The 10,734-nt window shown below is 40.0% G+C and overlaps 1 protein-coding gene across 1 annotated transcript; it reads right to left on the bottom strand.

Moving 5' to 3' along the window:
* Positions 1–1,174: 1,174 nt before the first annotated feature.
* Positions 1,175–4,989, bottom strand: Fam229b (family with sequence similarity 229 member B). Its single transcript, XM_051164204.1, has 3 exons — positions 4,794–4,989; positions 3,012–3,150; positions 1,175–1,827 (listed from the first exon to the last, which is right to left on the bottom strand). Exons 2-3 carry the CDS (start codon positions 3,134–3,136, stop codon positions 1,710–1,712), a joined length of 243 nt encoding a protein of 80 aa, XP_051020161.1. The 5' UTR covers positions 3,137–3,150; positions 4,794–4,989; the 3' UTR covers positions 1,175–1,709.
* Between the last annotated feature and the right edge of the window lie 5,745 nt (positions 4,990–10,734).

The raw sequence follows: 10,734 nt of genomic DNA, 5'->3' as shown, positions 1-10,734 counted from the left end.
AGAGTGTTGCATCTTTGATAGACAACTGTGTCAACTGTGGATGGAGGGAACTAATTCCACAAAGTGTAAAAGTAACTTTTATTCTCCTGGCTCAGTTGTTATCTGGGAATCTAACAGCTTCTTTTTGCTAACCTAGGCCTAACCCTGGGAGCTTCTAGCCTCCACACAATCTAACCTAGGGCCTAGAATGTTTTCAGCTTCTGAAACTTACTGCATAATAAGCTCATCCTTACTTGTCCTGTCTGAGCTCTGGGCTGGCTGACTCAACTCAGATGTTCTGGCTCAAACTCTTCTCCCAGCTGATTTATTCAATCTGGCTTCTCTCTCAGCCTGGAATTGCTCTACTTGGCCTCAAACTAATTCAGAAATCTTTTCTAATCTTCTGGCTTCTCATTTTCTGGCTCATTCTATCCTCACCTGAGTTCTCACTCTCTGCAAACTATCTCTCCATTACTGTCCTGGTAAAACTGCCTCCTCTTTCTGTAAAACTGTCTCTTAAGAGCCAAGCATGGTGGTGCACACCTTTTGTTATCCCAGTAATTGGGAGGCAGAGGCAGGCGGATCTCTGTGAGTTTAAGGACAGCCAGGGCTATTACACAGAGAAACCCTATCTGAAAAGAAAGAAAGAAAGAAAGAAAGAAAGAAAGAAAGAAAGAAAGAAAGAAAGAAAGAAAGAAAGACCTGTCTCTTAAGCAGCATTCCTTTCCTTTCTTCTCATGAGAGTTGGGTATATCCTATTCTGTCAAATCTTCTCTGATACATCACTTTCAAACATGGGTGCTTCCTTCTACAAACTAACTTTACCTTCATTTGGGATTAAAGACTTGTAGCACCACGCCTGGACCTAAGCATCTCTTCACCTGATACTTGCTCTATAACCAGGCTGGCCTCGAACTCAGATCTGCTCGCCAGCCAGATCACACATGTGAACTTTTGCCAGAACAGCCACATTCTGAATTAACATTCCTCTACAACAAAGTTGTCCTCGGACCTCCACACGTGCATCATGCATGCACATGCCTCTCCCCGTAGTGTACACACATCATTTTTTTTTTCACACGATTTTTTTTTTAAAGGCAAGAGGAGGAAAAAGTTTGGGTTTGTAAATATCTTAAAGTTATTTGAAAAAGCATCATAGCATTTGAAGATTGTGATAAATGTGTAAGCCGTTTAGAACTGTCTCTAAATAGCAAGCAGAACAGGTACACAAACAGTAGGACTGAAATAGCATTCAACTCGCTCATCTTACTTTCAAGTTTTGTTAGATTAATGCATATTAATCTCTCTTCACAGAGGTACTTTAGACCTATACAGGCAGGACTCAGTGGCCACATCTTTGCATGGTCTTTTCTCTTTAGCTAATGAAAATTCAAATGGCTGTGAGATGTGTACAAGCTCCGAGAACCTGGCATTATGATCATCATGGATCAGGCTTTACCTTGAGTCTTTGAAGCTTGTCATCTGTGCCAGGATGATCTCTAAGGTACTAAGTGTGAAGCAGTCCATCTTGTCAGACACAGCCAACGGTTTGTCATCCTGTGTGCTCTACTGACATGTTTTGTTCTTATTAAAATCGAATATTCAGCAATTGTCATCACCCAAATATTCAGCCAATGCCACCACCTTTATTTGTTTACCAGACAGACCATAAGATGATACTGGCCCATTACCCTTGACCTAGTCAACCCTCGACAGAAGACTTAATGATGCTATTTGGGATGCATTTCCTTGCTGCTTTGCCCAGGTGGCTTTCTCATTGCTGCATAGACAGTGATGGGAACATCAGTTATTGTCAGGCAATGACTTCCAGGGCATCTTCGGAGTTGCCTAATTGAAAGGACAAATACGTAGTTAAGTTACTAAATATGAAATTATTTTTTAAGAAAAATAGTCATTATCTTTTCAACTGTTTAAAATCTTTCTGAAGCCTTTTAATGTCACACATAGAAATGTATAATCAGAGGTTCTGATAAGAGTCTACACTTGGAAGCCGGGCGTGGAGGCACACACCTTTAATCCCAGCACGGGAGGCAGAGGCAGGTGGATCTCTGAGAGTTTGAGGCCAGCCTGGTCTACAAAGTGAGTCCAGGACAGCAATGGTTACACAGAGAAACTTTGTCTCGGAAAAAAAAAAGTCTACACTTACCTAACAACATATGCTTATCACCATATTGTAGGAAATTCATAAAAATAAAATTAATGTCCCAGATCTTCATTTTCAAGGATATGCAGCAATTATTAAGCGGCAAAAATGCATAAATATAAAAAGAAGTGATAATAGTATGTAAATTAATTCAGACATGAACCTTCAATCACTTTGGCTGAGTAATTTCAAAACTAGAACATGTGTGAGGTGAAAACTAGCAGGCTAATGCTGAAATGCTGGTAGAATCTCTGAGTTAAAATACCCTTAAAGCATCTGGAGTCTGGGTTCTTGTCTCACACTCCCCCCAAATCATCAACCCTGGATATTCTAACCTATTCCTCCCATAAGTTAGTCTAGCGTTTAAAGTGTCGACCTTACTAAGCTTAACTCTGGGACCCAAAAATTCTAATCCACTGAGAGAATTAGCAGTGTAATGTTTACTGTTGTGTTATGAGAAACAAGAGAAAAACGAAGCCCATACTACTGATAACAGTTTGCTTCCGTTTTGTAAAAGTGGTTTCTCTCATAGCCTTTCTTTCTCTACAATATTATCAGCTCAGCCAATGGTCTAATCCAAGCCAAGTGACAGCATTTGTACTCTTGTACCTCGAACGATACTCTAAAAATAATTATACTGGTGGTTTGATGTCGGTCTTGAGACTACAGACACAATCTAGATAAAAATTTACAGGTGCAGGGGAAACGATTGGTCTAGGCTTACAAAGTCACAAAATACAGACTGTTACAATCTGGGCTGTTCATACTAACTTAATGTTTGCATTCCCAGGTTTAATTTTTTTTTTCTTACTATTAAGTGTCAGTGTTCATATCGATTATGCATATCCTCAGCTGGCAAGATAGTCACCTATTGGGTGATGCTTCTTTCCCATTAGAGGCAGCACTGGAGCTCAGGCCTGATTCCGGCCCAACTGAAGAATCTCCTCCTTCCACTGGAAACCCCCTTGGCTGGGTCCCAAACCGAAAAGGCATAATTCACTGAAATCCTACAATACAAAATTAAAACAAGGAGGGTGCTTATTGTCAAAGATAAGTTGGCATTATTTTAATGCAGCAATCTTGCTGCATGTGTCCAAAAATTGTTCAGAAGGTGACACCTGAAAAATTGACAATAGTTAACTCTGCAACTATTCCTTACAAACAATTTAGAGTCTTATAACAAATTCAAGATGGCCCCCAAGTAGTATAACAAAATTGTACCAATGTTGTGGCTAGCCTGTGCCTAACAGTGATGCCAATACTGTGGGGAAGAAAAGCTCGAATGGTCTTCCTATGATTATTAAAATCTGAGTCTTTGTTCCCTAGCCTTCCATGCCTCTTCACGAATGTAGGCTCTTCCTCTGAATAGAATTTCATGCCCATCCAGATACCTTTAGATAATTGCTTTGTTCCCATTAATACCCAGTCTGCCCTCCCCCTATGTCACAGTGCATTAGTTAAGCAGTTGGTTTTAGACAGCTAAGGCTACACAGAGAAACCCTGTCTAAAAAAGACAAACAAACAAATTGGTTTCAGAAGCTGGTTGCCATGGTGCATGCCTTTAATCCCAGCACTCCGGAGGCAGAGGCAGGCAGATCTCTGGGAGTTCAAGGCCAGCCTGGTCTACAGGGCAGTCTAGGACAGCCGAGGCTACACACAGAGAAGCCCTGTCTCAGAAAAACAAAAACAAAACAAAACAAAAGGATCAAGCAACAGTAGGTTTAATGGAAATAAATGTGAAACACACAGTAAGTGTTCTGCCAGTGAGAACTAGTATTCTTCAGTCTGTGCTGAGCATTAGCAGCACACATGTGAATCGGAGACATTAGCATACACGATGCACGTACACACATAAATTCATTGCCATCCACTCTTTCCCGTGCCTGGACCTCTCCCCAGCCACTGATCCCACCTTTTACTTGCTAGAGTGAATCCATCCAAGTTTGAATTCACATTTCCCTTTCTTAGAGGAAGAACTCCCCCACACCTCTTATTATCTAAGTCTTCCCAGCATCTGTCTTTTTGGGTTGTAATAGTTATCATTCTCATTCAGGATTTCTCAGGCAGGGCGCTGTGGACACTGGAGAGCAGCAGACTGTCACAGGCGATGTAAAGTGCTCTTCCGTGTCCACCACTAGACGCCAACAGCGGGCCTTCCCCCAGGGTCTTCACTGGTTTCTTTTTTAACCGTTCCCATACATTGCCAAGCACCCCCAGGTAGGAGAGAAAAGCAAAAACTCTCCCTGTTGAGAAGCGGTATCCTAATTATTTTTAACAAATGTTTGAAATAGCCTTAACCATTCCTGCTCCATCTTCCTCACCATTTAATCCTCTATAGCTGGAAGAGTTTGGGTACACAATAGACATTTAATATCTCTATCTTGAATAAATGTACCTATCTTCAACTATTCATACACAGGGAATAGGAAACATGAAAAATGTCTTTAAAGTATTTCTTCTATCTAGTATTCTGTTCATAATAAGTACTTATGGAAGCAATTATAAAACTACATTTTTAAATTCCAAGAGTTTGGTTAGTAGACTGACCATTATCAAGAAAGGGGCATTTCTTATAGTTGCCTGTGGTTTACTATAACTATCTGTAGAAAATTAAGCTTTTGCTACCTTGTTTAAGGAAACATGGACTTACCAAATATAGGCCGAGTCTGATTCCTGTAGAGGTGAATAAATCAATTGCTTCTACTGACTTTCCATAGAAGGCTAGACTTGCCAAAGGAATGATGACCAAGTGTTCCCGTGACACCCAGAATTATGACATCAGAAGATTCTGTTCCATAGCTTCCTGCCTGCTAATGAATCAAGCATCTCAGTTCATAATTCTCATAACAAGATGAATGTTCAATAAAATTATGTTTTAAATGAAAAATCCCAAATGTCCTATTTTATCAATAAAGGCTCAGGAGTCAGATGCTGGGGTGAAAATCTGCTAGTCAGAGGCAGAGAAAGCACCCAGGTGGCCTTCCTACTCAGGTCACATCCCAGTGGAGAAGGCCTAAATGGCTCACTAGCTCAGCTGACAGCCCAGGAGGAAAAGTCTTAAAAACCCAAGGCCAAAGGTTCTCTAGCTCAAAGCCTCAAAAGCCAAAGGCCAAAGTGCTCCTTCTACCTCTCACGCTGTCTTGAACACCCTCCACTCAAAGTCCTGCCTACTCTTTAAGCCCTGTCAGCTGGTCTCTTGCTCCACCTCTTGACCTAGGGTTAATTTTATTAACTCCTGTGTACAGAAAACTCTTGGATTAAAGGTGTGTTAGGGCTGACTGAACCACCCCTTAATCACCCGTTTACAATAAACAAAGTTCTTAGATTAAAGGTGTGTGTTAGGGCTCAAACACACCTAACAATAGACGGGTTTTTACAATTTGTAATCTCAGGGATCACAGTGGGATCAAAGATCAAATATCCTGCAACAAAACTAACTCTTTTAGAGTTTATTCTTCTCAGTGCCTTTGTTTGTTTGTTTGTTTGTTTTTTCTTTGTTTGTTTCTGAGAAAGGGTTTCTCCGTGTAGCCTTGGCTGTCCTGGACTCACTTTGTAGACCAGGCTGGCCTCAAATTCAGAGATCCACCTCCTCTGCCTCCTGAGTACTGGGATTACAGGCGTGCACCACCACGCCCGGCATCCTTGCTATATTTTCAACATTACATAACTTAACCTTTATAAGTAGTCAATCTGCATAAAATCACACTCCTGAATCTTCCCACCGAATACGTCAGTTTCCTGTTTCTCATCACCTCCCAGACTTCCTCCTATTAACAGCAAGTAACCCAGCTTGCCTACACCATTCTCTCAGTCAGTCTCGACAATTCCGATGAGGTTCTCTGTGTCTCTGAACTCGATCTTAGCTAAAAGGCTGAGACGAGATTCTATACCTCCTGGTCTTACGTGGAATTCTTCCAGGTCCTGGGCTATTTCTTGTCATGCCTGGTCCACCTCTATTTCCTGTTTCTCCCAGACAGCCTTGCAGTTCCCAAACAGAGGAAATGAAAGCTGTAAAAGGAGGGCTACAGTTTATATGCTCCTGTCATTCTGTTTCCTCGTCCTAGAGTCTCTTCTCTGCTGATCCTACCCTTCGGAGCCCTTCCTGTAGTCTGTAGTCTTCCTGCGCTTCTGCGGTCACATCTTATTTCACTCTGCTTTGTAGAGCTTTAGTTTAGTTTAACCCAGGAGCCAGACAATAATCTTCAACAAACGATCTGTTCAGTTTTCATCACTAATGACTTAAAGAGCATTTTAACTTCATGAAAGGCTTTGTAACTTCACCACATCACACACGGTCCCCACTGTTAGGTGTCAAAATTTGAGCTACAGAAAACTGGGATCTTATCTAGGAATGAAGTTTATGGTGGGTAAAAACTTACCTCTTGTCTTCTCTCCTTCGGGTTACCTGTAAATATATTGATCACAAAACTGAGTTTAACTTACTATGTCACAGTCAGACAACTGAAATAATTGCTGCCCATTGTTACCTAACACATGGCTTAACAGCAAAGAATTTTTTTAAGATTGCACAAAAGCTTAAGTTGGTGCGTTTGAGAAAAGATAACAGTGGAAAGATGATGGGTGTGCATTTCTGACAGGATGTTAGCAATCTAACAGCAATCTAAGCAGAGCACCAAAAGTTTATCTGTAAGTGGCATTAAAAGCACAAAGTAAAGTATCTTCAAAGCATCCTAAGTATCCTAAGAAAGCATACTTCATTCATCCAACAATTTTTTTCCTGAGACTCTACCATGAGCCTCATCTATGTTTAATGTTGAAAAGCCTGAGTAAAAACAATTTCGGCCCTGGTGAAGTTTACAGATTAGGATAAATTCTAGATAAGAATTGTCAATCTTTATGTAAACAATAAATAGAAATTATCTACATAGAAACGGGTAGGGCAAAGACATTTGATTGGTTAGGGATATAGAAAACAATAGCACAGGCAAAGGTCTTTTGTCAGTAAAACAATCGATCTGAAAGGCTAGTAAAAATGCAGCACTGAAATGTGGTCCAGGAGATAAGTATAGGCTCTGTCACTGAGAAGAATGGAACCAAGTTAAAGACTTTAGAGTCTGTCTTATGGACAGAAACTATTGAAGGAATTTCTACAGTCACAAATTTTATTGATTTTTCATTGCAAATTTTGTTCTTTCTTTTTTTAATTAATTTATTCAGATTACAACTCAATTGTTATCCCATCCCTTGTATCCTCCCATTCCTCCCTCCCTCCCACTTTCACCCTATTCCCCTCCCCTAGGTCTATGACCGAGGGGGACCTCCTCTCCCACTTTATGGTCATAGGCTATCAAGTCTCATATTAGTAGCCTGCTTATAAATTTTGTTCTTTCTATACATTTGATCTTTACTTTGTTTTATGATTTCCTTTTTCCTGGTGTCTTTAGGCTTAATTTTCTTCTCTTCCTGCTTTTCTTTCTTTCTTTCCTTCCTTTCATTTTGTTTTGTTTTGTTTTGTTTTGTTTTCAGACAGAGTCTCTATGTAGCCCTGGCTGCCTTAGCACTTCCTATGTATACAAGGCTGGCCTAGAACTCAGAGATTGCCAGTCTGTACCTTGGGAGTGCTGAGGTTAAAGGTTTGTGCCACCATGTCTGGAATAATTTACTTTCCTGTTCTATATACTAAAGATGGAAATCCAGTCATCGGCTTTTGTCCTTATGCCCGTTCCAGCACAAATAAGTCTACAAATTTCAAACAAAGAACTACTTTATCTGCCTTCACAAATATTAAAATTGTGTACTTTTCCTTCAGTTACTTTTTTCCATTAAAGTTTGGGGGTTTGTTTTTGTTGATTCTTTGAGATAGAATTTCGCTGCATAGCCTTGGCTGTCCTGGACTCACTTTGTAGACCAGGCTGGCCTTGAACTCACAGAGATCCACCTGCCTGTGCCTCCCTGAGTGCTGGGATTAAAAGTGTGTGTCACCACAGCCAGCTTCCAGGTGTGTTTCTTATAAGTAATATATGGTTGCATCTTGTTTATTTTATTCATGCTGATCTCTATCTTTTAAATTACCCTGGTCAATGCAGTCTAATATAAAGCTGTCATGCTGTTATCTGTATACAATGTCTGTCTTCTGTTTTTTACTTTTTTGGCTATTTTTCTGTTCTTTTGGATAAACTGAGTATATTTATAAATTTATCTCCGCCCTTGGTTTAATTTCATGTGTGTTCTCTATATTATTTCTTGTGGTCTATTTTATATATTGCTCTAGGATTTACAGTAGATATTTGTATATTTTTAAGGTCTTCCTTCAAATGACTTTATATACCACTTTATTGTAAAAGAATCTAATAAAGTATATTTTACTTGTCTTCTATTGCCATTAATAATACAATATAAATACAAAAATAAAATTAAAATCTGGTAGTTTTATTAGCTTATATTTTATTTGCATCTATGCTGTGAATGATGTGACATGTCAGTGCTGATGTGACAAGTCAATGCTTGCCTTAGCAATTATCTTCTGGGGGGACTTTTAATACAATAGACATAGTTTAAACTTATTTATTATATACTCGCCTTCTTCAGTATTACATTGAGTAGGTCCAGGTTTTCATCTGTTTTTTCCCTTCTGCCTATAGGTTTTCATTGAACAGGGCTAATATGTTATATTAAATTAGGTTTTGTATCTCTTTAATTTTTGCACAGTATTTCCACTGGGTATAGAATCCAAAGTTGACCGTTTTATTTTCCTTTGATTGCTTTAAGTGCTTTCCAGAGCTTGTTCCACTATTTCCTGGCTTTTGTTTCTTCTAATAAGAAGTCTGATGTGGCCAGAGAAAGAAGACCGGTGAAGACGGAACGAGCCAGAGGACGAGAAGGAACCAGAATATGAGAAACGATTGCTGGAGTTAGTTTGAGGCCAAGCAGAGCAATTGAGAAGCCAGATGGACTAAGTGAGCTGGGAGAGGAGTTCACACACCTTTAATCCCAGCATTTGGGAGGCAGATCTTTGAGTTCCAGGCCAGTCTGATCTACATAGTGAGTTCCAGGCAAGTCAGGGCTATAGAATCAGATCGTCTCTGAAGGAAAGAAGAGTGGCAGGGGGTCAGGTATTATTCCTTTTCTTCTCTCTATAGCGAGTCTTTTCTCTCTGCTGGTTTATCTTTTTTCAGGGATATTAAGCAAGTAGATTGTAGGGCATATGGTGTCATGTTCTTCTTGCTTTTCCGCTAAAATACTTTGACCCTCTTAAATCTGTACCGACAAAATGTTTATCACATTTGGAACCTTTTCGGCCATTTTTTCTGCAAGTGCTTTTTGCTGCCCCCTTCTGGAACTCCAATTCCTTGACTATTAAACTGTCTGAATTTGTCCACTGCCCACTGGTCTCTCCTATTACAGGGCTGTTTTGTTCTCCATTGTATTTTAGTTTCCATTGCTGCCTTTACTCTTTGGGTTTTGCAATACTTTAATCTGTTCTTCATTCATTTTTCCTTAGACATTGTTTTTATCTCTTGAAGTCCAGTTTGATTTTTCTTATCTGTCATCTCTTTGTAAAAGGAACTTTTATTTGCCTGTTACAATTATTGCCTCAGAGGTTTACTGTCTCTGACTGCTAACCTAGGCCTAATCCTGGAAGCTTCTAGCCTCCTTACAATGTAACCTATGCCTAGAATGTTCTCAGCCTCTGAGACGAGACTTACTGCTTAATTAGCTCACACTTACTTTCTTTCTGAGCTCATAGCTGGCTGGTTCAAACTCAGCTGTTCTAGCTCAAACTCTCTCGAAGCTGACTTATTCAATCTGGCCTCTGAATTGCTCTGCTTGGCCTCAAATTAACTCCAGCAATCTGCTCTAATCTGCTGTCTCCCAGTAAAACTGCCTCCCCAACCCCCCTACCCTGGCCTGCACCCTCCCCCACCCCCAGCCCTCTCTGCATTGGCCCTTAAGTCTGTCAAATCTCTGATTCATCACTTCTTTTTTTTTTTCCACTCAATTAGATATCACTTAACAAACATGGGTGCTTCCTTCTACAAACTAACTTTACTTTCATTGTTTGGGATTAAAGGTGTGTACCACCACGCCTGGACCTAAATATTTCTTTACCTGAAACTTGCTTTATACCAGGTTGGCCTTGAACTCAGATCTGCTTGCCTCTGTCTCCTGAATTAAAGGCATGTTTACATTCCAGCCTGATCACACAACCTAGGTCTTTGGATGTGATTTTGCCAGCCAGTTATGAATTAAAATTTCTCTACATCTCTTAACCTGTCCATTCTTCCTTTTGGCTTCTTGAACACATGGTATATTTATAATAAAAGTATTAATGTTCTTGTTTATTAATTCTTTCATTTGTGCCCCATTCTTGGTATGTTTTAACTGACTGAATTTTCTTCTGGTTATGGATGTCATTTTTACATACCTAGTGTTAGGTTTGGGTTATCTGCTGAAGAAAGACCCCCCCAGGCAGTATGCAAAAACAAAGACTGTTTTTTATTCTAGCATGCTAGGATCACCTGTCTCTGGAGAGTGACCCCTAAATGAGCACGCAAGCTCAATTTATAGACAGTTAGAGGGATCTGTGACGACAGAATTGAGTCAGAGTGTACAAGGGGATGTAGGACTGG

This window comes from Acomys russatus, chromosome 21 (assembly GCF_903995435.1).
Source record: "Acomys russatus chromosome 21, mAcoRus1.1, whole genome shotgun sequence".
In the NCBI taxonomy this organism is placed as follows: Eukaryota; Metazoa; Chordata; class Mammalia; order Rodentia; family Muridae; genus Acomys; species Acomys russatus.
Note: the sequence above shows the minus strand (reverse complement) of the source record. Positions and strands in the feature narration are given on the sequence as shown.